Raw genomic sequence first — 27819 nt, forward strand, 5'->3', positions numbered from 1 at the left:
TCAGAGCCCAGGGCCCGCCCCTCGATAGCCCAGCCCGTCCGACTGTGGCCCGCCCCGCCCCCGCCGCAGCTGAGAGCTGATCTGCGGGTGGGAGGCAGGGCCGGCGGAGGGACCTCGGGTGACACGCAGGTTTCTGGTGTGGACAATTGGGCAGATGGTAGCACCTGTGACCGCTTAACGATTGGCTTCGTCTTTGTCCTTACTGAAGACGCTCTAAAGCGGAGCCGAGTTGCCTTGCTGACCCCCCAGCCACCAAAGACAGCGGCGAGGCAAGTGGAGGCGCCCAACAGATGTTTACTGGGGGAACAGTCGCTAATAGTGAGGATGACTTGTGTGTTGCGAGCGGGGACAAGGAAAGAGGGAGTGTTGACTTGTGGACATGCTAATGAAGTGAGGACGTCCAGTGTAGGCACCAGGTAGGCACCTGGGCAGAGGGGTGAAGCCCAGGAGATGGAAGATGTGGCACATGAAGCAATGGGTCTGGGCACGATGGTCCAAGGTGGGGCAGGTGTGCATGGACAGGGACGGGTGAGGGATAGATATGGAAGGGGATGCTGGCTGGGAGCAGTGATGTGTACAGCAGGGCCCAATGTCATTGGAAGTAACAAGAATAGACACTAATGCAAACCTTGCAGGGGCTGAGAAATCTCAGGGGGTAGCTGGAGGGACAAAACACTCGGGGAGGGAGGTGGTGTTTAGATGGAGAGGTGTCCATTTCATAGTCACTAATAGGAAGGTGCTGAGGCACAGGGGACAGAGACATGAAGGAGGGAGTTGAAGGTGCAAGGCAGAGAAAGGGAAGGGGCTCGGTCGGGACCCAGGCAGCCTTAGGACTGCTCTTAGAATGGGCCCCTCCATGGGCAGTTGCCTCTTCATGCCTGGTGGGGGGAGGCTGATGGCATTCCCAACAAAAATGAGATTCTCTGAGATTCAGGGAGACCCCACACCACAGTCAGGGGGCACCAAGGTGACCATTAGGATTTGGAGAGATGCAGGGAGACTCCACACCACAGTCACACAGTATTAGGTCCCAACCGGGGTGGTTTGCTCCTATAGGTGCAAGCTGGGAGAAGGCAGAAAACTGGGTCCCTCCAGAGCTGAGATTTTGATGAGGGGCCGTGGACCAGGGATGAGGCAGTTCAGATATGCACATCACTTGGCTGCCACTTATCCTCATCACATTTAATCCTCACAACACCCCTGTGAGGTAGGTATTATTGTCTCATCTTATAGACAAGGAAACTGAGGCTCACACATGCCCAGGGGCACACAGTCGACAGGAGAGGTCTGCAATCCCACAGCCAGGGTCCCCTCACACCGCAACCATGCCCCACCCAGGGTGGTCAGAATTCTCTTACAGTAGCAAAAAGACAGCTCACACAGGGTCATCAACACACACAAAAAAAACACCCAGAAAATCTGCCATGGAGTCAGCATCTCCAAGTCCCTGTAGTTCTGGTTCAAGAGCATTTGGGGGACACTCCTGGCAGGCCAAGTGGTTCTTTCTGATATTTCAAGAGGAAACAAAAGCTATCACAGCAGGGTGAGTGTGTAGGTGGTCGACCCAACTGGGGAGAGGTCAGGGTCAGTCTTTGGCAGATCCCTCAGGTGCTTTGACCGCTGCCCCCACTGGGGAGCCTGAGTCTCTATGGCTCATTATTGTTGGGTACCCTCAGCAGATCCACCCTCACTCACAGGCAGGGACAGCTCCTCTGAATCTCGCTGTTCGGCATCTTGGCCAACTCAGATGTCACAGATGACGCTTATTTTTTTTTCTGGCTAACATCTCTGGGAAAATTCTTTTTGCATAAAGAGTGTCAGGATAGCAATGAGGGGTATGAATCAGATTTTCTTTTTTTAGTTAAGCCTAAATAATGTTAAGAATCTCTTGTTTTTTAATTTGATACCTTCTATTTTTAATTTTTCTTTTGTTTTCATCTCAGAAGAAGAATGAAGAATGGTAATAAAGACAGGTAAAGAAATGGCCCAGAAATTCAGTGCAAAGAGAGACGTTCCTACGAACACTATCTGTTGGAGACACAGACGAATCATTCTGGGAGGAGGGATAGATTCTAACACGAGCTGAGAGTGCAGAAGGGAGGGAACCTGTGGCCATGACATCAAGGCCCTGGCCTGCAAAAGGTCAGGGTCTTCACACCTGGCAGTCACACACAGTCCATACTGACGTGCAGGGCAGCACCCCTTCACCACGGGACCTGCCACCCAGTGAGGAAGGGAGCGGATGCCCAGGCAGGTGGACTCAGGGATGGTGGTGGGCTCAGAGCTATCAGCTCACCCTGGAACCCAAAGCGAGAGAGATGCGGGGAGGGGTAAGCTGTGCCAGGCTTCCTGGTCACACATGTTCTCCATTGTGAAAGCTGTTGGCTTCTGGGATAGGGATCAGTGGGACTGGGAAGATCAGGATGTGGGCTTAAGCTTCCTGGAGAAAGCAGGATGGACACAGGAGGGGACAGAGAAATAGGCTCCATGTGGTGTGACATGATTGCTTGGAGGCTAAACTTTCCAAAGAGAAGGATCTGAGGTTTTTGTTCTGATTCAGACATTCTAATGGCTCACATAGGACTCCCCTGGAGAAAGAAACTTAGTGCTCCAAGTTCTTCTCTCTGTTCCCTGTGCGATAGAACAAGTCTACAAGCCCCCACCACTTGCTAATGCAACGCAGCCCTCCTTCGGCAAACTTTCACTGCGGCAAAGGCTCTGACACACTCACAGCTTCAGGAAGCCCAAGTTCATCTCCTCCTCCCCCTCCATGCTGTGGGCGGATAGGTTTTTCCTCTTCACCTGTTGCTGGGGAATGCTGCTCTCTGGGGGGCTCGGGGGACGACACTGTAAACATGACTTCCTGGTGTGATGGTGGCAAGGCTGCGTGTTCGAGTCACTGCCTGGGGACAGCACTGAGGTAGATAGGGGAGGGCCCCCTGAGCTGCTGTCCACAGAGTTTGTGGGACTCGCACTGTTGACAGAGGAGTACCCTGAGGTCGTGATGTCCTTGCCTGGCTCCTTCCTGCTGCAGAGACGGGGCTCAGGCCCTGGGGTCGGAGGTGTCTGGGTTCCTGGCACCAAAGCCTGTGGATTCTGGTGTCCCTTGTCCTCTGGGCAGGCCTCTTCGTCACTCGATTCCTGGCAACAGTGCTGCTCTGGGTTCAGGTAGACCACCGTGACATCGAGAATGCCACTGGGAGCTGTCACTGTGGGAGATGTCAGAGGAGAGGTCAGGCCACAGCCCGAGCATCATGGTGACCCCCTGCCCGGTCAGGACCCCAGGGTCCAGCTCTCAGTCAGGACTGGTGTGGCTCTTGGTCACACATGCTGGACCTTGCTTGACAGTCCTGCTCCCCTTTGGGTAAGAAATTGAAGGTGAGGTGCCTCCTTCAAGCTTGGGGTGGCACTCAATGTGAATTGGGGGACAGTAGGAAATGACAACAAACTGGCCATCTAATAATCTGCCAAGTCGACACAGAAGCAAGCAATTGGAAAAATCGATAGAAACTGCTTGAGCTGGGCTTCCTGTGCAGAAGGCAGCCTGAGAACATGGGGACAGAGCCTCCGACAGCCTGCCCTGAGGGATGCATGAGGCACAGAGCCCAGCAGGGTGGTCAGGGCACATCTCGCACAATGTTCTGGAAAGATCTTATTGTGAATTCCAGACAAGATCTCTTCCTCTTCCCCTTTTCTGGCGAGGTCCTTCCATCAACACAGGCCTAGTTGGAGCAGGACACAGTTTTGGCCTAAATTCTCTCCTCCCTGTGGGCTGGGAGAACACCCCTCCTCCACCCCCACTGTGGTATTCCAGGATCTCTGTTCTCTCACGTCTACTTGTGTGGAATGTGTTCTTCTGCAGATAGAACACCTCACCCCTCCTGGCCCAGCACCTGGGTGGCAGTGTGGCCGTGGCACTCACCGTCACCCTCCTTCTCGCCCTCGCTCTCCTGGTCGCCCTCATAGCCAGAGCAGTAGTCCAGGCTCCAGTCCAGGAAGCTGCCTAGCAGCGTTTCCTCCTGGCTGGACAGCTCTGCAGTGGGCGTGGTGACGAAGCTGCCTCTGTCCTCCTGGAGGCTGTTCTCCCGCTTCCTGCGAGGTGGGAGAGCCAGGAATCTGGTCACAAGTGGCAGTGTTGGGAGGCTGGCCTGGTCCTTGGGACCTGCCCACCCTGCCCCAGTGTGCTGTGAGCAGGGACAACAGAGCCACCCAGTGCCTGCCCTTAGGAAGCTCACAGCACAGAGTCATGGAGGCACAGTTGGCAGCACAGTGAAGGTTCTGCTCACCTGGACTCTGCAGAATCAATAGGAGTTCTTCAGGTAGGTGAGGTTGAGAGGAGAAGTTATTTCAGATGGTACAGCCAGGAATTGAGATGGGAAAGACAGGAGTACATGGGATACACACAGGAGAGAGGGTGAAGATGAGAGTGGAGACAAGGGTGGAGCAAGGAAAGCTCTGAGGACACTAATCAGGTTACAGCTGGAATGGGGGGAGTGACAGCAACACCGAGGAGCAGGGCAGCCCAGGATGGCATAAAACTGGCATATGGCTGGGCCAGAGCCAGAGCTGGGTTCAACTTGTGCTCAAGACTATCCTCCCTCAAAGGGAGCCAGGTTAAAGCAAGACAGACAAACATGGGTGCCGGCCCTGTGGCCAAGTGGTTAAGTTCACGTGCTCTGCTTTGACGGCCCAGGGTTTTGCTGGCTCGAGTCCTGGGCATGGACATGGCACTGCTCATCAGGCCATGCTGGGGCGGCATCCCATATGCCACAGCCAGAAGGACCCACAACTAAAAGATACACAACTATGTGCTGGGAGGCTTTGGGAGAAAAAGGAAAATAAATAAAAATAAATAAAAATAGAACAAAAAAAGAGAGACAAACATGTGGGAGAAAGAGGACGGGGCTGTGGAGAGTGGAGCGCAGGCCCAGGTGCCTGAGGCCTGGATTCAACCCCAGCTTCAGTTTTCGTGGGATCTGCTGCTTCTCCCTGCTATGCTTTAGGAGTCCCTCGTGTAAAAGTGGGTAACGGAGCCCCTCAGATGGCTTCAGGGGTCACGAGGGAACCCAGGCCTGACACACAGGAGCCAACACGGCATCGTATCATCACAGACATGGGGCTTACTAACCGCTTGGTCCTCCTTCCAGAGGGAGAGCTGAGGAAGGCATGAATTTCCCCTGTGCTGAGGAAAGACGCAGGTTCTGGGCTTTCCTGTTTCACTCCGAGAGCTGTACACAACTGGCTGTAGCTCAGCACCTGCGAGGAAGCCAGGGTCAGAGGCGGGGAAGAGGCCCGAGGGGCAAGCAGGGCCCATCCCACCCCGGCACCCTGATTAGACCCCCGGGTGGCACCTCTTCCTGGCTGATTTCTTCATAGCGCTTGTCCTCGAATCGCTGCTTCACAGCAGTCAGAGAGACTTGCCTGTAGTCTTTGGGGGCGTCATCATGGAAGCTGCAAACAGAAGGACACGTTGTAAGGCACAGCGGGACACAGGCGGGGGCGAATGTGGAGCTCCAGGACAGGTGGCATCAGCACTCCAACCCCAAGATCCTCCCATTTGAGCCTCCGCTCACTGAAGTGAGAGGGGACAACACACTTCCAACAAAGCCCAGAGATGGGAGGTAAACAGGGCACCGCTGCAGAAAAGTCTGGTGGTTCCTCAGACAGTTAGACCCACAGGCACCCATGAGCCAGCACTTCCACTCCTGGGTGTTTTCTGAAGAGAAATGTGAACATACATCCACAGAAACTTGTACACAAATGTTCACAGCAGCATTATGCATAGCACCCAAAAGGGGGAAAAACCCCAATGTCTACCAGGGCATGAATGAATAAACAAAAGTGGTCCGTCCATACAGTGGACAATCATCACAGTGGAAAACACTATGTAGTGAAAGAGGCTGGTCACAAAAGCAACATCTTGTAGGATTCCATTTCTACGAAACGTCCAGAACAGGCAAATCCATAGAGACAGAAAGTAGATGGATATTTGCCTAGGGCTGGAGGGGAGGGGCTAATAGGTAAAGGGTGTGGGGTTTCTTTCGAAGGTGGGAAAAATCTTCTAAAATTAATTGTGGTGATGGTTGCAAAACCCTGAATATACTAAGAGCCTGTTGAATTAGACACTTAAAAAAAAAGTTTAATTTGTAAATAAATGTTTCTAATTTATCTGGTTTGAAAAAAAATAACTCCTCCAGGTGATAGGGAGACAGCCTGGCAACAACTTTTGGTAGCTAGCATCAGGGAACGACTATTTGCACTCCTAGAGTGAGCAGCTGTGGGGTCAGACACACGCTGACCCGTCGACCATCACCAGCGCTCTCCATCCATCAGCTACGAGGTTTGCGCACCACAGGAGAAAATAGGGTGGGTCAAAGCACACGCCAGCCCCCAAGCTGACAGGTCCCCATGGCTGGAGCACGGTGGGGGCAGGCAGAGGGAGAAGCAGCAGATGGGTCAGAGAAGGGGCTGGTCAGAGGGATTTGGGGCTGTGCCCAGAGAGTTCTGATCTCATTCCAGAAGGTATAAGCAGAAGGGACAGGTTTAGGCTCAGAGGCGGCTGGGGGAGGCCGAGGGGACCAGATCCTGAGATATGTGAAACAAGTGCATTGACCCTGAAAACTACTAGGGTTGGCCTGAGGTCTCTGCTAGGATGACCAGGGCCTCATCCACCAAGCACCAAATGCAGTCTAGGAGGAGGAATGGCCCAGGGAAGAGAGGGGATCCAGCTCGGACGAGCTAGCAGGGGCGTCTGGGGCTCAGGTCAGAGGTCGGGGTTTAGATGTGCTCTGAATCCTGGAAGTGGTTAAGTCTCCCAGTGCGTGTCTGGGAGAGGCAGAAAGCAGGATGACCAGATCCTCCTTCCCTCAGGCAGGGGAAGGGGATGCTAAGGCAGATGCTGAGGCAAGTGTGGCCTTAGGAGGAAGATGGAGGTCACTGGGGCCTTTACCAGATTGCATATGCTAAATGTGGGGGTGAGGGGAGCTGGGCCCAGAGTGAGTAGGACTGAGGAGTGGAACACGCCTGCCAGCCAAGCTGAGGTAGGAGGAGAGGAAAAGGGCTGCAGCAAGAAGCAGACTCAGTCCTGGTATGTGCCGACCTCTGAGCTAGAGGACAACCTGCCCCACACTGAAACCACCACCAGTCAGGGGCACGGCCTCATTTTCTCCATGATGTTCTGCCACCTGTGGAATTAGGTTTCGGTTGGGAGGGGCTGCTGCACACAGATTCAGTGTGAAAAACACATGAAATAAGCAACATGGACCTGGAAATTTTAAATGTCAACTCAGACATACAACTCACTGCAGGAAGGTCTGTGTGGACCGACAGCCCTCCGGTGAGAGCACAGTCCTCGTGGTACTTGAGAACACATCCTCTGTGGCAGAGGTTGGGTCAGGGGACTCACTTTCTTCTACAGACTTACCACTTTTGATGAAGGCTCAGGACACAGGGTATGAGGTCTTCACAGGAGAACCCGGTGAGGTCCCACAGCCGAGTGGTCCAGGGCTGAGCTGGAGAGAAAGGCAGGAATGGCAAGGCTGTTCTGACACCCACTCACATCCCACAGCCCTGATGGTTCTGTTGTGGAGTTTCCCAGAGCTCAGGGTTGAAAAGACCCCGTATATAAAGCATGCGTGCTCATTGTCAACAGTGTGGGAAATATTTAAGCTAGAACCATCTCTGACCTCACCCCAGAGAATGGCTTTTAGTCCATTCTGGTGTTTTCTTCTTGGGGAGGGAGGGGCACATTTCTTTTTCTCCCTTCATCCCTCTTGTATTTGAGCATCATCTCCAGACCCCGGGAACCTCCCAGGCCCCAGGCTCAGCCTGTGCTGAGTGGCTGGCTAGAAGGGTGGGCTCCTTACTCTGCCCGTGTGTCAGCCTTGCCAGGAGTAGGGCGGCTGCAGCCAGGCGGGCTGGGGCATAGGCGGCCAGGCTGGTGTGCAGCAGGGAGAGTTCACAGAGGAAGCTGCACAGGTGCTGGGTTCTTGGCGCCATGGGGACCAGTGTCAGCAGGACATCCTTGTAATCGACCACAGTGGGAACCTACACGGAACAGGGAGATGGACACGGTGTCTCAGCACACAGAGGGCTCTTGTACCCACTCAATGGGGAAGCTGGTTCTTGGAAACACCACTCCAAGGCATGGTCTAGTGCAGGGTCTGGCCCGAGTGATGTTCATGCTGGATGCCAGAGCATGCAGTGATGAGAAGCAGCTGTGGCCTAGTGTCCTCTGGGTCCAGGATGACTTCCCAGGGCTGGAAAGCTAACCGCCATGCGGATATGCACTTGGCTCCTCCCATCCCCTCACATGACCCCAACTTTGATTTAAAAGGAAAAAGCAAACAGCCACTTACTCGAATCTTCCCTTCCAGGGCAGAGATGATCTCTCCCATCATCCTCACCAGGTCCTCATACTTGTATGTGTTGTCCGTGAGCCACACAGCCTCTCGGATTGTCAGGATCTCTTTGCTGATGAACCTGAAATGTCAAGGAGCAGTTTGAGCACTGAGCCCACTTCCCTCAGTGACAGAGAGAGGTCAAAGAGTGGACCAGCTACCCACGGCTGCTGAGGGGAATTGAAAAGGTCATATGCCCCTGTCATAAGGGCCTGGAAAAGAAGAGGGATTAGTGCCACGGACCAGCAGCAGTGGGAGTGGCTGGACTGCCAGGCACACAGATGTTTCTGTAAAAGGCACCCGTGAATGATGCAACTGATCAAGCCTCTTAATGATCTGAGGAATGAGGGTTTGCCCTGCCTTGTGTCAGCTTCTACGGAACACATATAAAACCCACGTTTCATGCAGGTGAGCCAGCAGAACCAGAGCTGGAGGCTGTTAGGACTGAACAAAGCATGGGGTCTGGCCACAGGAATCTTGATTGTCCCTTAAGCAGGTGGTCACCCTGTTCTCTACTCTCTCCACCAGAGCCAACTACCAGGCACCATGCTGGTCCAGCAGGCTATAGAGGGCACCTCCCACAGCAAGCCTGGACTGGGGAAAAGCCGACAGCCACTCTGTCCTGACGACCCTGCAACTCCTATGTTTGCTGTTGGCTTGACCAAGAAAGAGGATGGGAGGCACAGGGACCACAGGTGCTGAAAGGATGAGATGCAAGTGGGGCTGATGAGAGCTCTGCGCTCGGAGTGGAGATGGGGGCATCCCAGCCTCTGAAATTTTTTTTGGCAATTATCTCACTGCTAGCCATTCTGTGGTCTGGTAACTCTGTCTCTGATTGCAAGAATGTAATTATGCCGTTTAGATCCAGGGAGGCAGGGGCTCTGTCTGTTCGGCCCTCTCTGGTGAGAGGACCTGGAGCGCTGGGTTCCAAGAGCACATTTGAGAGGGGGCTGGATAGTGTGCAGAGTCTGCTCGCTGACCCTGAGCCCATGCTTCTCCACCTGTGGTCATGCGACCCTGCTTCCACAGCCACCCAAAGAGACTACACTTCCCAGTTCCCGTCGTGGCCAAATGGCTGAGTTTACTGCAAAGGTGGACACTGTGGCCTCAGGGGTCATGGGGGTGGTGGTGGCAGAAAGTAAGACAGGAGCTGGAGCTCCTCTGTGACCTCATGAAACAGAGAAACTATCCCAGTGATGTGAGTCTGAAATCCCCGCCTCTGGATTACTGCGCATAAGACCAACCGGTCTCTCTGGTTCACACCACTGTGTCGAGGGCCTGCTCCTCACCCCCCAGCCTCACAGACAAGGGCAGTCGGTCTGGAAAGCACTGCCCAGGGGACATGGTGGACCATGCGGGGGACGTCAGGTTTAAGAAACAAGAAAATGCAAAATATATGGTGGGAATCACTGTCCATATTGTTTCCCAAGGCAAAACCGGAGCAGACAGGATTGATTGAAGGATGGCAGATTTAGGTAAAATGTAAGATGGTCCAGTTCGAAAAGTCAGAGCTGCCAGGGGTGCAGGCTGCCATGTGAGGAGGATGCACCCTGTCTGTGTGGTGGGAGTGGGGTCTTCAGGGTGTTGGGTGGGGAATATGAGATCCTTAACTGCAGGTCTCTGACAACACAGACAGAAGACCTTGACTGCCAGGAAGCGGTCTTTCTGTGATCTTGGGAGGACAAGGGAGGACGGCAGCCGACTGTGACCCTCCCTTGTCTCCACGTCGCTCTCAGGAGCGAGGGGTAGAGGGTCCAGCCTGAGCCTGCCCGAGCGAGACCACACTCTGGGTCCTGAGACCGCATGCCAGGACGAGTGGCCACCTACACACTGAGGTTCAGCTCTATTGTCCGCATGTGGGGAGGACTACTGGGCTTGAGCAGTCCCTAAAATTAAAACCTCTGTCTAATGAGGTGGGACACTGAAGGTTTATCTCACTGAAAAGCCAGCTGGTGAACTGGGCAGGGCCAGCACGCTCTGCGCTGTCCTGCAGGCCCAGCCTCGGGGGGCTTCTCACCGGGTGCAGATGACCATGCAGGCGATGCCCAGCAGCTGGAGCCTGTACCGGGGCACCAGCCTCCTCCGCAGGTACCGGTCCACACATTCCACAGTCAGGTGAAGGCACAAGCTCGTGAAGTCTTTCATGGTGGCAACTTCTACCAGCCAGTCGATCAGAATGTACCTGCGAAGAGTACCATCCCTGAAAACTAAGGGGAGCATTCACGAGTGTCCTGTCCCCCATTCCTGCCTGGCCTGTCTGTCCCAATGGTGTGAGCTGGCCATCTGAAGCATCATCGGATTACCCAGGAACCCATCCAAGGCTGAGATGTTTTGTCCAAGGAGGCCCCACATCTCCTTTGTTCCTGGGAGGCAGGTGGGCTCACACATTTATATACCCTATCTCCCCTCACCCCAGGGGCCCCCAGGCACTAGATGAACCTGGACCCTCACAGGTAAGGGGGCAAGGCTTGTCCACTCTGTAGGGCTGTGGACGGATCACAGGCAGAGAAAAGTCACTCACAGGTGGCAAGACCTCCGGCCCTCCTGCAAACCCATATTCTCCCTGCAGACCCCATCGGGGTCATTTATCACAACCCTTTGCATCAGATCAAAGAGCCAGGAACACAGCTAAAGCAGGATGCACAGAGCCCATGCACTGGCTTTCTCAGTCACCCAGCAACCCTGACAGAGGGCATGGCTGACAGAGCTGACAGACATGGGGTCCCTCCTTGAAGGGGCTAAAACCTGGGGCCAGGGACACAGCCTCATAAGGGAATGCTGTGTGCAACAGCCAGGACACCCGAGTACAGTAAATGCCTTTCTGAACAAAGGAGAGGAGACACTGATCCTTAAGCCAAGGGGATGGAGAAGACAGAAGCAGGAGAAAGAACCGTGATGCCGCAGGATTCTGCACAGACAGAAGGATTCCAGGTGTCAGCCCGGAGAGAAGCATCTTCCATAGGCGGAGGGAAGGAGGGAAAGATGGGGCCAAGGTGGTGGAATGGAGGGAAGGGAGGAACAAAGGTGTAAGGGATGGGGGAGAGGACGGGGAGAAAGATAGGCCTCTCTTTTCTTCCAGGAGGAGGAAGGCAGCGCAAGCATCAGGTGCTGGAGGTTTAAACCAGCCACTCTTGGGGACAGAAGAGGAAGTGCCTCTACCGAGACAGAATTAACAAGCTTAATGATCCGACTTATAAAAACAGACTAGCCAAATGGTACACTTTAAAATGGTTAAATCTGAAACTAATATAATGTCACATGTCAATTATACCTCAAAGAATAAGAGAAAGAAAAAGTTGGCTGTTGCCTGGCCTAGAGTAAAATGGAAAGATGCTCTACTCAAGGTTGAAATCATGTTAATATTTCAATAAGGTCACTTTAGTTCTTGAAAAGGAAGAAAAAAAGTTAAATTTATGTCAATCTCTGCCCACACCCACACACAAAAAGAAAAGCAACAATCCAAAACAAGGCAGACTGAGAGGGGCACAGGAACCATCAGCAGGTCCCTCCCAACAGGAAGGGGCTGCCACCACCACCGGCACAGGACTCAAAAGCACAATGGCTTGGTGACAGTTAATGTGAGAGCAAAGGACACTGCATCCCCGCACTGCATGTGAGAGAGACCAAGCTTCTCCACGGAAGGAACGATCATTTTAAAAACGAATGTTTACTGAGAACTTACCATGAGCTGGGCATTGTCTGCTGGAGCACAGCCAGAGCCTGCCCATTATAAATCCAAAATGCTTTGAAATCTCTTACGTAAGAATTAAGAAATTCTTCACATTTTCTAATTTACTTTCTAACACATTCTGTGATTGAGTGAAGAAGTGTGTTATCTCCAAACCTCGGAGGAAAACGGACCTGCAGCAAGTGGCAGGTCATGCTGGGGCCCCGAGGCTGCCGGGCACACTACAGCTGTCCCCGAGGGCTTGGCTTCCTCCATCCCGCCTGGCTCGGATGGCCATGGCATTTTACACACTGCACTCATGCTCATAGTGATGGTCATAAAGAAAAGGTGGTTTTTGGCTTCAGAAACTAGGGATATGAATCCTATCATTTCAGGAAGATGTTTAAGATGGTTTAACACGTTCTGAGACTTAAAATGGAAAACTGGAGAGATCAGACACTCATGTGGGATATTTCCAAAGCCTTGGATAGCTCACACACACACTTGAATGGGGGAACCTGGTGGGGCTGACAACACATGGGGCCCTGGGACAGGTAGCTCAGGTGAAACAGAACAGACAGCTCCCTTTGTCCCAGAGACCAGTTGTCACTCTTTCTCCTGATCAGTTCTGGCTCGAACCCCTCACCTCATTGTGTCGTTGAGTCCCTTCTGCACGGAGAAGACCTGCTGCTTACTGATGGCGTGGGAGGCCTGAAACAGCTGGCACACTATCTCGTTGGAAGCTTTTGCTTCTAGCCCAAGCTGGTGTGCATTTGCACAGGCTTTGGCTAAAGACAGCTGAGGAAGGAAAGACACCAGCATGAGCATGAAGCAGTGAGCTTTGGGAGCATTCTATTTCCAAATGCAAAGGGCTGTTGAGTAGAAGATGCGTGTATCCACGTTCACCCTACTCACACCTTCTAAGCCTTTTGGAACCGGTATGGCTAAGATTTTAATTATTCTTTTTGAAATAAGTAATATATCACATGATAAAAAATTCTTTGTTTCTCTGCCCCCTACCTCTACAGTAGTGAGAGCTAGCTGCTCAGGGGAAGCCAGAGAGCAAAGTGGCCAGAGCTAGCTGGGGGCTCAGATGCCCCGGCTTTAAAACCCAGGTCTGGGGCCGGCCCGGTGGCGCAGCAGTTAAGTGCACATGTTCTGCTTCGGCGGCCTGGGGTTTGCCGGTTCGGATCCCAGGTGTGGACATGGCACCGCTTGGCAAGCCATGCTGTGGTAGGCGTCCCACATATAAAGTAGAGGAAGATGGGCACAGATGTTAGCTCAGGGTCAGTCTTCCTCAGCAAAAAGAGGAGGATTGGCGATAGATGTTAGCTGAGGGCTGATCTTCCTCAGAAAAAAAAAACAAAACAAAAAACTCCAGGTCTGTGTGTGACCACAGGCAAGTTGAGGGCACTTCTCTGTACCTCAGTGTCCCTTTTTAGGAAATGGCATAACAGCACCTGCTTTGGCAGATGGATGTGAGGATTAACTGACATGTGTTGAGCACTTTGCTCAGGATCCCCTGGCACCCTCTAAGCCTTCAGATGGTTACTATCAACCATTTCTATGTATTTCCTTCCAGATTTTTCTATGCATTTGTAATAGTGTGTATAGCATTTGTAATCATGGCGTATATGCATTCTATTTTTCCTCTGCCCACCTAACCATAATGTGGTCCTTCTGATAGGAAACATCCGTAAGTGTGCTATAAGTGTGTTTCACCTGCACTGCCTTTTAGGGTGTTTCTTTTCTTTTCTTTTCTTTTTTTTTTTTTTGAGGAAGATTAGCCCTGAGCTAATATCCGCCACCAATTGTCCTCTTTTTGCTAAGGAAGACTGGCCCTGAGCTAACATCTGTGCCCATCTTCCTCTACTTTATATGTGGGATGCCTGCCACAGCATGGCTTGACAAGTGGTGTGTAGTCCATACCTGGGATCCAAAGTGGTGAACCCTGGGCCACCGAAGCAGAATGTGCAAACTTAACTGCTTTGCCACCGGGCTGGCCCCTAGGGTGTTTCTGATTAGTCATTTGGTGGAACATCTTAGTGCAGCCTTTTGGAACTGCGCCTGTCTGCTCACGTGCTCAATCCACAGGAGCCGCTGTGCTGAGTCTTGCTACCCATGCCCAAGTGCTTTCTGAGAGGCCTGCACTGACTTTCACATCCACTAATAGGAATACTCTTTTAGCACATCTTGGCCAGCAAAAACTGCTATCCTTAAAAATGTGCATTTTCAGGGCCAGCCCTGGTGGCCTGGTGGTTAAGTTTGGCGTACTCTGCTTCAGCGGCCCAGGTTTGGTTCCCAGGTGCAGACCTCCACCGCTGGTCTGTCAGTGGCCATGCTGTGGTGGCAGCTCACATACAAAAAGAGGAAGACTGGGAGCGGATGTTAGCTCAGTGCAAATATTCCTCAGCACAAAAAAAAAAAAAAAGGTGTATTTTCAGAAGTTATTAGCTATCCACTCAAAAACACACAGAGTGTATGCTTATATATAATTTGGTATATGTACTTGCTGAGCTATAATAGATATATAATTTGCTAACATGGTCAGTCACAATCTCGTTTAAATGTGTGCCCTTTCAACTAGCAGTGAGGTCTAACCTTGCCTGTGTTTCGACCAGGTGCATGTATTTCCTCTTTTCTGAGAGTGGACTGAGGCCGTCTGAATCCCTATCAGGGTCTTACTATTCTTTTTTTTTTAAGATTTTATTTTTTTCCCTTTTTCTCCCCAAAGCCCCCCGGTACATAGTTGTATATTCTTTGTTGTGGGTCCTTCTAGTTGTGGCATGTGGGACGCTGCCTCAGCATGGCTTGATGAGCAGTGCCATGTCCGCGCCCAGGATTCGAACCAACGAAACACTGGGCGCCTGCAGTGGAGCGCGAACTTAACCACTCGGCCACGGGGCCAGCCCCAGGGTCTTACTGTTCTTACCAATTAGCCTGAGTTTCAGATGGAACCACACTGCTCATTGTTATATTTCCCATAAGTTTGCTGACTGCCTTTTTGGACATTTATGTTAAATATAATTTAAACATTACAGTACTCTATGACATGTCAGGTGGGCCAGCTACTGCTCTGTGATTTTTTTCCCCACATGACTCTCAACCACCCTCTTGGTGGGGAGGCAAGAGTGAGCCTAAACCTGCTTGGATTTCTCTGATTTGTCTTGAAACCACGACTTAGAAATAGTAGAAAGGGGAGAGTGTATGGAGAACACCAACTACAAACCCCTGATGTCCTGGTTCTAACCCTGGAGAACCTGGTGAGCAGGTCAAATAGGAGACCAGGACAGCATTCCACAGGCCCATGTGCTCTAAGGAGCCTTAAGTTCTGCTGCTGAGACCAGTTTTACCTACAGGACAACTTTAGGGAGCAGTATGAAGTTTGATAGCAGATGTAGTCCACATGCACTTAGAAATCAAGAGGCTGGCTGGCTGGCTCAGGGGCAGTGGGCTTTGAGGCAGTGGGGTGGAGATGGGCAGACAGGAAGAAGCACTTCCAGGCCCTGCTCCCCGCATACCCCAGAGGTAAACTCCTTTAAGACCCAGCTCCAGCTGCGGGCCAATCTTACTGCCTCCTGAGTGGGAGCCCAAGCAGTGTCGCCCCCACGGTCCCCACAAGAGGAGATGTTAAGGAGAAAGGCCAGCTCCCCCCGCCTCACCTGTGCTTCCCAGCAGCCTTTGGCAGCGTAGTCCCTGAGTTTCCGGAAGCTGTGGAGGCATCGTCCGGGATCTGACATCTGCCAACAGGAGAAAGTCACCATGTCTTTATAGGCTTGTGTCTCTGGAGAAACTCAGAACTGACCCATGGGCTTCTTAAATGTCCCCCCAGCACCCCCAGAGGGTGCTTTCTTCCCAGCCCTTTATCCCCAAGGTGACAGTGGTAATTTTGGGGTAGTGCTGAGAATGGTTCGATGACCAGCGGCTCCCAGGGGCCCGGAAGCTATACGAGGACCCCCCTGGTGCTGAGAGAACCTTGTCCAAGGGCCAGTTTGGAGACTGTGCCCTTGGCCAACATAATTCCTCCTCCCAGCCAGATCTGGGTCCACTCACGTCCATCCTTCTGTCACTTTCCCAGAGGAAGTACGAGCTGGTTAAACATCCCTGATTAGCAGACTCTTCAAACAGGTCACGGGCCTGCTTCTTTTTCTCTTCATCCTAGAGGAAGTCCAAGCACAGTTTATTCTCTTCTTATTCTCTGCTTTCTGCTAAATCATTCTACTAACCATCTTCATCTCTCTCCATATCTCTAAGCAATCTCACGCATTGTTCTTATCTTTGATAAGATGAGTTAACTAAGTCTGAGTAGAAACCACTTCTCTAAAGATACAACTGGACAACTAATATGGAACATGAACTCATGAGCTCGGCCCTCCCAGGTCCGGCTTCTTCCTGCAGGAGGTTTGTGTTGGCTCGGCCTGCAGGCCCCCAGCTCGACTCTGGGCCACCCGAGGGCCAGCCCTCCACACTGAACCACCCAGATGACAGGTTGGAGGCTTTCCCAGGGCCCCCCAATCTCCTCCCTCATGCTCAGTGTCCCTCCCTGCTGCTGTCAGCACACCTGTCACCAGAAGCCACTACCTTCCCTTTGCTTGCTGTGGAGGGGATTCCTCACAAAGCTCCTTAAAGCTTTCTCAAGTGTCAGAGGTCTGCAAAAGGAGTGGGAGAGGCCCGCCAGTAGCACAGCTGTGAAACAAATAAGCGCGTGGTCTGGGGCGCACTCGGAGGCTCTGCCCAGCCCACATGGCCCTCATGGGAGGGGCTGACACCCTGCCGGCTCCTCTCACAGGCCTTGCTTTGGCTTTGAACCCTGGATGCTTCCTTCTGCAGCTTTTCACTTACTTCCTGGTTCTCAGTGTTTGCAGCTGCCAGAAAGGTGGATAGCACAGAAATGCAGAGCTGCTGCGCTCCCAGGCTCTGTGCTCACCTGGGTCAGGGACGCATCAAACAACGCAGAGTCCACGTGGGATGGACAACTGGACTCACCTCAAAGAGATTCAGCACTCTCCCCAAGCAGTGCAGTATGGACGCTCTGTGAGTCTAAAAAAAAGGGAGAAGAAGGAAGTGTGATTATCAGCAGAGAGAACTTCCAGGGGGCCACCCATGTCAGTCTGGGTGTCCTTGTGGCCCCTGCCCAGCCCCTCTGTACAAGGGACCACTCTCTGATCCCAGGCTTCAACTCTGACTACTTCTTGGAGCCTCGGTCCTGTCTTTCCAGCTGTCACCATGCCTGCAGTCCAGCTCTGCATCTGATTTCCCCGGCCCCGGCTCTGAGGCCGCCTCTCTTGCTGGTCGTTCCCAGAGGCTCCCACGTCCACACTCTCAATTTTCTATGCCTCCATTGCCCATAGGACCCTGACTTTACATGGTCCGCAAGGTCTCCCATCAAGGTTTTCTCACTTCCCAGGACCTAGGGAGCTGGCACTGCCCACAGCCTGCCCCACGGGCACTCCTCGCCAGGACTTACTTTCTGCAGCTGGCACTCTGCCCTGAGGCTCTCGTGAACCACAGCCTTGCAGCAGCTTCCAGACACTGACCACGGAGGGCGGATGAAGAGCCAGATGAAGGGTGCAGCGCTGACATTCAGTCGCTCAGTGAGACTGAAGAACTGAGAGGCCTTCAGGCCATTCACCTCTGCACGGGCCTCATCAGACACAGACACTGCGGAGACGGACAGAACGTAACCCAGGGATATCTCTGGAGGACAGATGTGGAAAGTTCTCCACGTTTTTTTGAAAGTCTAAAACCTTAAGCCCACTGCGGTGCAAAGTGAGAGGGAAGAGGCCTCTTCAGCCCAGGGGCTCCTCCCTTTCCTTCCGCTACTTTGTGGATCACCTGTTCCCGCCAGGGTCCTTCCACTCACCTGGATTCTGAAGGTCAGGGAAGGTGCTCCCCCCGGAGGCCTTATATGCCCACCCTCCCTTCTGCAGGGAACCGCTGTCTGACCTCCTGCTAATAGGTACAGTGGTTTCTTTTTTGGGGTGATGAGAATGTTCCAAAATTAGATGGTGGTGATGGCTGCACAACCCTGTGAATATACTAAAAACCGCTGGACTGTACACCTTAGATGGGCGAGGCGTATGGTTTGTGAATTCTGTCTGGGAACCACAGTCTGACAGGAGGACAGGGGCAGGACTGCTGCTCTCCTGAACCTGGAACAGGACTGCTCATCATCTCTATCAGTCACAGCAGTCCTGTCAACCAGTCACGTGCAGGGGCCACCTCTCAGCAAGATGCCAGATCTTTTAGAAGCAGAAAAATGGCAGTGATACCAGAGTCTGGGAGCCAGGCTAGACCATAGGCTGGTTCCTTGGTGCGCTAAGCAGACAAGTAGGAACTGAGAGAGGAAAAGGCCGCACGAGGTTCTTTCAAGGAACACCTGCCTCTTAGGGGTGAAGGAATCCAGGCACCAGGCCAGCTGTGACCCGCTGTACGTGCCTCCCATTTGGAGCCTTAGCTACCTGCAGCATCAACACCTTGTGGAATTAGGCATGCTTTGATGCTGCCCCAGAGTTCCACAGAGGAACTGTGGCCAAGGAGAGGAGCCAGCATTCACACATGGCTGCAGTGTTAACTGGACAGAGGGCAGGCAGCTGGCTCGCCTGAGTAGCACCATTCTGAGCCTCTGTTCAGAGTCATTCTTTGCAGATCGGAAATTAAAGTGTTCATTAAAAACAAGAGGTAAAGGTCAGCCCCGTGGCTGAGTCGTCAAGTTTGCATGCTCTGCTTCAGCAGCCCAGCATTTCCCCGGTTAGGATCCTGGGCGTGGACATGGCACTGCTCATCAGGCCAAGCTGTGGGGGCATCCCACATAGCACAACCAGAAGGACCTACAACTAGAATCTACAGCTATGTACTGGGGGGCTTTGGGGAGAAGAGGGAAAAACAAAAGAAGATTGGCAACAGATGTTAGCTCAGGTGCCAATCTTTAAAAAAAAAAAAAACAAGAACTAACACTCCCAGGGCCGGTCCCATGGGTGAGTGATTAGTTTGCGCACTCCACTTCAGCGGCCCAGGGTTTCGCCAGTTCACATCCTGGGTGCGGACATGGCACCGCTCATCAAGCCATGCTGAGGCAGCGTCCCACATGCCACAACTAGAAGGACCCACAACTAAAAATACACAACTATGTACCAGGGGGCTTTGGCAGAAAAAGGAAAAATAAAATCTTTTAAAAAAAACGAAGTTAACACTCCGAAGCTAATAAACTCAAAGTTCATCAATGGGTCCCTAGTAGGGCACCTCAGGGCACGAGCTCCCAAGAGGAGACGGTAAGGCAGACTGCCAGACATAGCAAGAATAGCAACTAAACCGCTAACACTGGGAAGGCTCATACTCATTGTAAAACATCCACACCGAGAGGAAGGAGACCAGACCCAGCCCTGCGAGGACTTACGGCCTTCATTGTAGAGGTAGGCTATGCCCAGCTTCACAGCAGCTTCAAAATTTCCCTTTTCAGCAGCCCTAGCACATTAACACAAAACATCACACAATTTTATTCCATAAAGGTTACGTTCCACTACAGCACTTGACAGTAGAATACTTGGGTTTTTTTTTTTTTTTTCGGTAATAGGCAGTCAAATATCAATTATCCATGATGTGCTACGACATGAGTGAACTTTGAAAACACGCTAAGTGAAAGCCAGTCACAAAGGCCACATGTTGTAGGACTTCACTTATATGAAATGTCTAGAAAAGGCAAATCCACAGAGACAGAAAGCAGACTAGTGGTTGCCTAGGGTTTGGGGTATTGCAGGGAAAATAGGGAGTGACTGCTAATGGATGTGGGGTTTCATTTTGGGGTAACGAGAATGTTCTCAAGTTAGTGTTGATGGTTGCACAGCTCTGTGAATGTATTAAAAACCAGAGTTGCACACTTTAAATAGGTGAATTGTATGGTATGTGGATTATGTCTCCGGCAGCCTGCCTGGGACCATTGGCACACATGGATGGTGGGTCTAGTCACTGGCACACTGAGGCTCCCGGGCCATGGGGCTCATGCCTGCTCTGGCCCTGCCTCTGGGTCCCAACTCCAGCAGGGGGGTGGGATCAGCCAGGGAGTGAAAACCAATAGGTTTTAACTCACATGGTTCTGACCAAAAGAGGGCTGAGTGAACTTTGCACATGCAGGTGACCTGCATTTGACTCATGTGGGACGGGTCACAGCCCAAGTGGGACCCTTCAGAAACACTGCTGTGACTAATGAGAGTCAGGCCTGTACTGTGGTGTGGATGACTGATGACTGTGCTGGAAGTTGTATGACTCAATGGGTGAGGCCAACAGCCCCCATCCCTCCCTGGGGGAATAAGGCATTGGAGGGGGCTACAGCAAGAGGAAAATCGTTCCCAGGTCAGGCCTTGGGACACAGGCCGGCATACCAGGGTGGCCCAAAGATGGGAGAAAACCAAGCCATTCTCAAGGTGCACAAATACCTTTCAAAGAGCTTCAGGTTCTTTGGAGAAGGCCACAGCTCCTGGAAGCTGGCACACGCCCACACGCTGGCATGGTTGTCCACCAGGTACTTCAGGTGGGAGTGTACCTGCAGAACAAAGGAAGTGGGGTGGGGTGAGGGAAGATTATCCAGGGACCTCCTGGAAGCCGCGTTCCTGGAGCTCTTCAAGACAGGACATAGACAGATGTAAGGTCTCCTGCCTCTCTCCACACCCCAGTAGTAAAGGCCCCTAGTCTCTGTGTATCAAAGTAACAGCTGCTTTGCATAGAGAAAAAAGCCCAGAAACAAGTTTCTCTGCAGCTCTAAAGGTGGGGATGGTGGTCCCGGGATGGGGAATAAGCTCTAGGCTGAGAAAGAGGGGATGACGCCTCTGCAAGGGTGTGTACCTGTGAGGGTCAGGAAACCAAGTCGAACTACAGCAGGTAGGACAGAAATCTGTTTTGTGCTTCTCTACCTGGGGCCTTGCTAGTGGGAGCACGGCTGGAGCCTGGAGGTCAATAGGGTCTCTTGGAAAAGACTGACACATGTGACAGCAGCCCCAGGTAGGAGCTGGAGCCTCTGTCCTGGGCAGAAGCAGGAAGTGCCTAGGCCAGGGCCTTAGCACAGGTGAGTATTTTAAGCCCTGAAGTTCCCACTGCCATTGAAGTCAGCGCCCCTGGATATTATGACCACAAAAGAGGTGGCTTTGGGAATCGGAGAAGCAGGTTCTTGTCGGAGTTTTCCCACTAATGTGCTGTATGCCCTCAGTTAAGTCACTCAAAGTGAGGCTGTAGTTCCAACATCTGCAAAATAACTCCCAGAGTCCCTTTCAATGCTAAATGTACATGGGATTTGTCCTCAAGAATATACTTCTCTTTTTTTCTTTTTGGTGAGGAAGAGCGGACTTGAGCTAACATCTGTACCTATCTTCCTAAATTTTGTATGTGGGATGCTGCCACAGCATGGCTTGATGTGTGGTACATAGGTCCGTGCCCAGGATATGAACCAGCAATCCAGGCCACTGAAGGGGAAAACTCGAACTTAACCACTACCTCACCAGGCCGGCTCCTAGTTTTATTCTTTTTAATACTATTTCTTAAGGGATGCAAATTTCACCACCATAAAGGGTAGTTTCGGTTCAAATAAATGTTGCAACAAGCAGACTCAAATCTTTGTGTGCTGCATTTCAGCTTTCTTCCCTGCAATCAAAACAACCTTAAACATCTATTGACAATACCGTCCTTATTTCCTCTGCCCCGTGTTGTAGCCAGAGTTTTGCTTGACATTTAAGAACATGAAGACTTGATGGTATAACGAACAACGCTTGGGCTGACACTATTTTCATCTGGTAACTTACAGCTCGGACAGCGAGGATGTCCCCAACAGAAAGCCATTTCAGGATATGAAAGAGCACATCTTCCGGGAGACTCAAGATGGTTAGGTTTCGGGGTCTCCTTCTTATTCTTCGCTTTAGAGGATAACAGAAACACTTGGCACACCTACAGTGGATCACTTAAGGAAAAAAAATCAGAATGGTCTAAGTGATGTGTTGGAAAGGATTTGTGATGACATGAAAAGTTACATCCGAAGGGTGACTTAACAGTTACTGTCCCCTACCTCACAAAAGGAACCAGCCATACTTCTAGCCTCAAACGAAGATTAAATAAAGGAGTAGTAGTATATGAATTAAAGAAAACATCTTCATTCATTCAAATATTCAATAAATATTTATCGCTATTGGGAAACTTTCTGAAGCAGAGCCCAGATGACAACCAGGAAGGGGAAAAAAGCAACCAACGCTGAGGATGGTTCTCCTCGCATTTCACTCTCAGGAGAGCCCGTCCGACACTTGATCTCTTTGCTTTTATTTGCACACATGACTAAAATGCATCTTGCTCAATAAGAATCTGTGGACCCAAAATGTCTGGTTTTCAAATCCAAACTAGGAGGGTCAGCCCTGCCGAGAAGCAAGAGGCTGCACTTGGAGGCCAGGCCAGGCCCAGCTCTGCGGATGTCAGAGCTGCCTAGCCGAGTCCCTCCACAGGCAGTCCTTCCAACTTCAGCTCCAGTAACTCCTTTCTCATCTAAGCAGACGACAGAGCAGCTCTCAGGCTGGAGCCTCTCACCTACAATTCAGCTGGTTTCCTCCCTCCAGTCTCGACAGGAGGCGGCTGCTCTGCGCCTCCATGACCCCCTCCGCAGGACTTCTTGCCCCCTCCCCTCGCTCTTCACCTGGGTCTTCCTATCAGCAATTAACGTGCTGCGAAAGCCAAATGTACAAGCAGGGCGACCAAGTCCCACAGATTACAGGAATTTTATCACATTTCCCTCATTCCTTTGCTCTAGGACAGACACGGAAATGCTTAACAGCCACGGTAAGAACCGCTGACACCACAGCCGCACTCGCGGCCCCCGGCAGGTGCGAGGTCCCGCGCGGGGCTTTCACACGGAACCCGGCACCGCCGGGCATTTAAACCGCGCGCCGGGCGGGCGCCGCCGCGACGACGCGCACCCCGGGCCGAGGGGCTCGAGCCGGCCCTGCTCAGTCTCGGGCCGCCCCCCTGCGCTGTCCCCGCCGCCCGCTCCCCGCGCTTACCGCCGCCACTCCCCATCGCCTCTCGCGCCGCCGCCGTCAAGGCCGCCGCCGCCGCCGCTGCCCGAGCCGCCCGCCGGCCCAGCGCACCGCCCCACGCAGGCGCAGACCCGCCCCGCCGCCCGCCCGAGTTTTCAAATGCACCCGGCGCTCCCATTGGCCGGCCCCGGGGGGCGCGCGCCGCTGGTCTGCCGCGCCCCGCCTCGGCCCCGCCCTCCCTGCCGGCTCCGGGCGCTCACAATTGGCCGCGCCAGGACGCGAATTCGAACGCAGGCCGCTGATTGGTGGAGCCCGCGCGGCCGCCCCGCCTCCTCGGCCGGGGCGGGGTCCCGGAGGAGCGCTGCTCGAGGCGGGCAGAGGAGTCTCGGGGTCTGCTCGGCCCGCGGGGGCTAGGGCTTGAACCTCGCCGCTGACTCGGCCGCAGAGGACCGGGCGGCTGGAACCCATGGCGCGCTGTGGGCTGTCAGTGAAGGTCTGTACGGCCCGGCCGCGCCTCCGGCCCCGAGGTCTCGCGGAAGGCGCGGAGCAGCGGAGGCCTCGACCGGCTCTTCTGTGTGGGCGCAGGCGAGCCGGCCCCCGCGGCTGGCGCCTCGCCAAGGCCTCACGGGACGTCTGGCACTCACCCCAAGGCCGCACGCCCTGCTTAGCGCCCGTGCTTCGGGCGAGGAGACCCCTGGTTCGGTGGCCGAGCCACTGTTGGCTTAGATGCTGAGGTAGAGAGTGGGGTGGCTCGAAATCTTCATTGACTCTGCCAGCATGTTGACTCTTTCTTCCTATGAAAAGTGGCTCACCCTGGACCCCCTCCTCCGTCCCTGCTCCAGGACAAGCCCTCACCCTCACTCGGACCCCTGTGCGTCCCAGTGTCTCCTCCTCACTGCCACCTGGGAGCCCTTCCTAAAATAGAAGTGCACACCTGCTTGATTTACTGGCCGCTGCCGGCACAACTGTGCATTCCGTTTCTTCAGGTATTGGGCAGTGCCCACCCAGCCTCTCTTCCAGGAACCAGCTCCAATCCCAACTCTTTCGTGAGACATTCTGATGAAGAAAGAAATGCAATCTTCTGGGAGAAGTGTTTGATGGAGGAGGACAGGATGGCTTTTCCCGGAGAAACCAGGAAATCTGGGTCAAAGCTCTCCTCCCCGCCTCCCCCTATGCCTCAATCAGCTGTCTTCTCTCCTCTGTCCCCCCATGCCTCGTGCTCACTGAACCCCTTCAGGTACTTGGTCTGTGCTTGGCACTGGGGCAAGGCTCCATGCCAGTCTGGAGCAGGAGACAGAGAAGTAAATGCATGATCACAACACGGGATATGAGTCTCAGTGGTCCCAAGGAAACAAGGGGCTGAGGCCCTGGAAGTTGGGAATGGAGGAGGGGGCAGGGGTGATGTACCCAGGAAGCAGGGTAGATAAAGCTGGGCAAGCTTGGGGCTTGCTCCCCAGATGTCCCATGTTCCAAGAAAAAAGGAGGGGGAGGAATCCACAGTGGATCCCTCAGATTTCTTATCCTGTCTCAGCCTTTGTTTCCATTGGTTACTGTTTCCCCATTTGTTACTTTGTTGTCTTCCTCCCCTGCAGTATTACTTTGTTACAGTACGCTCTGCCCCGTTAGATTTGGTACCTCTTGAAGGGACTAATAAACTGGACTCAAGAATGAGCCAGTTGTCATTCACCGCTCTCACTCCTGTGAGACTACGTTGTGGAGTCCAAAACAGCATCTCTGTTCACTCAAAGTCCCCCAGTTGTCCTCTGTCTTGTTCTTTATGTCCTTAGCACTCTTTTATTCATAGGTAAAGTTTTCTTATTTTTCAGGAAACAGCTGTTCTTCTTTTAGCTATGCTGCAGCATGCCTTCCCTCCTCCCCCGCCCCCGGACCCCCACCCCTGGCAGTAATAGCCCCTAGGGCCAGCCCAGTGATGAGCCACTCCCAGCAGGCGTGAGAAGAGCCCATTTCCCACTGGGTTTCAGGAAGGTGAGAGAACTCATTGGAAAAGTCTAGATTGTCAGGAATTTAGGAAGTCCCTGGCTGGAATAAGATGGCAGTTGAAGGCCTGAGGGTGAATGAGAAAGATATTCAAGGGTGGCAGGGTGCAGAGGGGAGAGTAAGGAAAAATGAAGTAGACTGGGATCCTGAGGCATGCCCCCATTCAGAGAGAAAGGAAGAGCAGCCTTCAGAGGAGGCAGAGAAAGGGCTGTGGAGGGACGAGAAGAGCCAGACACAGTGGGGAGGGGCTTTCATCAGAAGGGGGCAGAAAGCAGAGCAGTCACATGGAAAAGGGATGGAGAAATCAGCGCATGCGGCTGCCTAGGTTGTGGTAATGCTGTAATTTTGGGTGAGTGGTGACAGGAGGTAGGACGTGTGGGGAGGGACAGCTGACACCACTTTCTGAGAGCTTGGCTGAGAACAGAGGGAGAGAACTACCTGCAGAGGAGGAGCTGAGGCAACTTTAGAGGGGCCAGTGTGACCACACTGGACAAAGAAAGGCTATTTGACAGGGCACGTCTCAGAAGAGAGTCCTCATGACAAAAGTACACAGCCACATCCACACACACTCACAGGCTGGCCAGTGTGATGGTCTGGAGCACACAGGCCTTAGCTCAGTGCTTCTCACACCTGAGCTGCATCAGAAGTACCTATTAATATGGGGCTCATTAAAACACAGATCACTGGGCCTCACCCCCAAAATTTCTCATTCAACGGGTCTGGAGTGGGGTCCAAGAATCTGCATTTCTAACAAGTTTCTGGATGATACAGATGCTGCTGGTCAGGAACCCCACTTTGAGAACCTATGCCTCAGTCAAATCTTGGCTCTACCACCTGTTGATCGTGGACAGTTGCTGAATCTCTCTAAGTGTCAGCTTACTCATCTGGGAAATGGTGCTAAAAATCATGTCCACTTCATGGGTTGATGTAGGATCACATGCAGGCTCATGCCTAACATTTGCAGCCACCAGGGCAGAGAGCAAATGGAGCCCCACAAATACAAATATTTAAATATTGAAAAATTGTGACTTAGGCCAGCAAACTCATCAATTTGTTCTTTCCTACCTTCATAAGTATAGCATCATTACAACCACAGTCACCCCCAGGCCACTGCTCCTTGAGAGGACACAGCAGATATTTCTCTGAGGCTGCTTCCATGGTCAGGTCTCAGTGAAGCCACAGGCCACCCAGGTGGGATTCAACAGGATCTTTTTCCACAGAAACACACCTTGGTTTTTCACCAGGCCTCTAAGGCTAGTGGCCTCAATCTGGTGAGAGCCACTCTCACCCCTCTGCCCCTGAGCTGAGCTCACTGGGTCCACAAGTTGCCTCTGTGCTTCTTACAGCCCATGACAGGCTGTATGCATCTGGGTTAACCTGGCACTAGGAACTCTTTATTACAGCAAGACATTCTTTGAGGGAAGTAGGGAGGTAGGCCGGGAGTGAGGCCGGGAGGGAGGCCGGGAGGGAGGCCGGGAAGGAGGTCGGGAGGGAGGTCTGGAGGGAGATCTGGAGGGAGGAAGAGATGGTGATGAGGAGTCTGCCAGCTCTGTTTGCCCCTGTTTGTTTTCCCCTTGAGTTGGGGGCACAGGGCAGGTGAAGCTCAAGAAGATGTCCTCCAAAGAGATCTGGTTGACTGAGTAGTCATCCAACATATACTTGCTCTTGGCTTGCTCCAGAGTGCCAAACACCTGTGGGAAGGGAGGAGGCCGCTGTGGACAATGGGCACAGGGGAGGGGAGGGGAGAGGAGGCAGCAGAGGGTGGAAAGACAGAGGACCTCTGGGGTTGTGAGAAGGCCCCCAAAATGCCCATCCCTCTCTCAGCTGCCCCCAGAGCACCTCCCAAGAAGTCAGTTCTATGGAATTTAGCTGTCTGTGATCTCAGGGAAAGGGACCCTGAGTGGGAACAGTGCCAGACGGCAGAGGCCCTGCGTGGGTCCCTAGCTTGCTGTGTGATGCTGGGCATGTGCGTCCCCTCTCTGGCCCTGCTTCTCTCTGTGAAATGAGGGGGCGGGAGAAGCTGATCTCTGAGGTCCCTTCCAGCTCAAACATCTTAAGTTTTATGAAGTCCACATGAACGTTGCCATGGAGACGTCAGAGAGGAACTGCAGCAGCACTGACTGACTTCCACTCGAAAAGAGAACAAAGAGAAAGAACAGAGGTGTGCTCCCTCCGATGCCCAAGTATGTGCTCACCTTCGCCCAGCTGAGGTCATCACCGGGCAGGTGATAATGGACCATCCCTTGGTGCTCATCTTCCAGGACACTGCCTGTACAAAGGAGAGACTATGTCCCTGTGAGGGCCAGGGGAGGGTGGCCTGGGCCTACAGAATCTTGGCCCTCATCCCAGGGATCAGGGACATGGGACTTGCAGGGGTGGGGCACAGACACCCTCTGCTCAGCATCACACACCTGGGAAGGTCAGGTCCACAAATGCCTTGAATTCATCCAGCGCCTTCTGCTGCCCATCACTCTGGACCTTGGCCCGCAGGGCATAGCCGCTGCCAAACTTGCTCTTGAGATGCTGCGGGCTGCCCAGGCACTTGAACTGACCCTGTGCCATGATGGCCAGCCGGGTGCACAAGGCCTCACATTCCTCCATGCTGGGGAGAGAGGGTGCTGGCCTGACACAGGGCTGGGGGATGCTGATGCCTGCCTTCCATGGCAAAGCCCCGTGCAGATGGGAGGGTGTTGATGCCCAAATCAGGCTTTTCCCGACTCCCGAGCTCAGAGTGTAGCCCACATGGCAGAGC

General features: G+C 53.0%; 2 protein-coding genes and 1 long non-coding RNA gene across 31 annotated transcripts in view; 1 reads left to right on the plus strand and 2 right to left on the minus strand.

The window, feature by feature from the left end:
• Positions 1 to 67: 67 nt before the first annotated feature.
• Positions 68 to 9587, plus strand: LOC138917189 (uncharacterized). The gene is made up of 3 exons (XR_011424885.1): positions 68 to 416; positions 8376 to 8807; positions 8928 to 9587. It is a non-coding gene; the product is annotated as an uncharacterized lncRNA (long non-coding RNA).
• CCNF (cyclin F) lies at positions 1157 to 23195 on the minus strand. The gene is made up of 17 exons (XM_023616550.2): positions 23094 to 23195; positions 21855 to 22009; positions 20499 to 20605; positions 19463 to 19530; positions 17534 to 17727; positions 17053 to 17106; positions 16120 to 16224; positions 15729 to 15806; positions 12713 to 12864; positions 10417 to 10581; positions 8358 to 8481; positions 7866 to 8046; positions 7424 to 7511; positions 5352 to 5451; positions 5129 to 5256; positions 3923 to 4092; positions 1157 to 3209 (listed from the first exon to the last, which is right to left on the minus strand). The coding sequence occupies exons 1-17, from the start codon at positions 23107 to 23109 to the stop codon at positions 2728 to 2730; spliced, it is 2367 nt and encodes a 788-aa protein (XP_023472318.1). The 5' UTR covers positions 23110 to 23195; the 3' UTR covers positions 1157 to 2727.
• Positions 23196 to 26096: 2901 nt separating this feature from the next.
• ABCA17 (ATP binding cassette subfamily A member 17) overlaps positions 26097 to 27819 on the minus strand; it is a 113244-nt gene continuing 111521 nt past the window's right edge. For 10 of the 29 annotated variants that reach the window (XM_070232402.1, XM_070232413.1, XM_070232411.1 and 7 more), the window contains 3 exons: positions 27479 to 27669; positions 27263 to 27336; positions 26260 to 26758 (listed from right to left, as the gene is read on the minus strand). In XM_070232402.1, the coding sequence (XP_070088503.1) occupies positions 26465 to 26758; positions 27263 to 27336; positions 27479 to 27669 (559 nt within the window). In that variant the 3' untranslated portion in view covers positions 26260 to 26464. Of the gene's footprint in view, positions 26759 to 27262; positions 27337 to 27478; positions 27670 to 27819 lie in introns of all 29 variants that reach the window. The other 19 variants (XM_023616546.2, XM_023616543.2, XM_023616548.2 and 16 more) reach the window with 7 other exon arrangements.

This window comes from Equus caballus, chromosome 13, assembly GCF_041296265.1.
Source record: "Equus caballus isolate H_3958 breed thoroughbred chromosome 13, TB-T2T, whole genome shotgun sequence".
Classification (NCBI taxonomy): domain Eukaryota; kingdom Metazoa; phylum Chordata; class Mammalia; order Perissodactyla; family Equidae; genus Equus; species Equus caballus.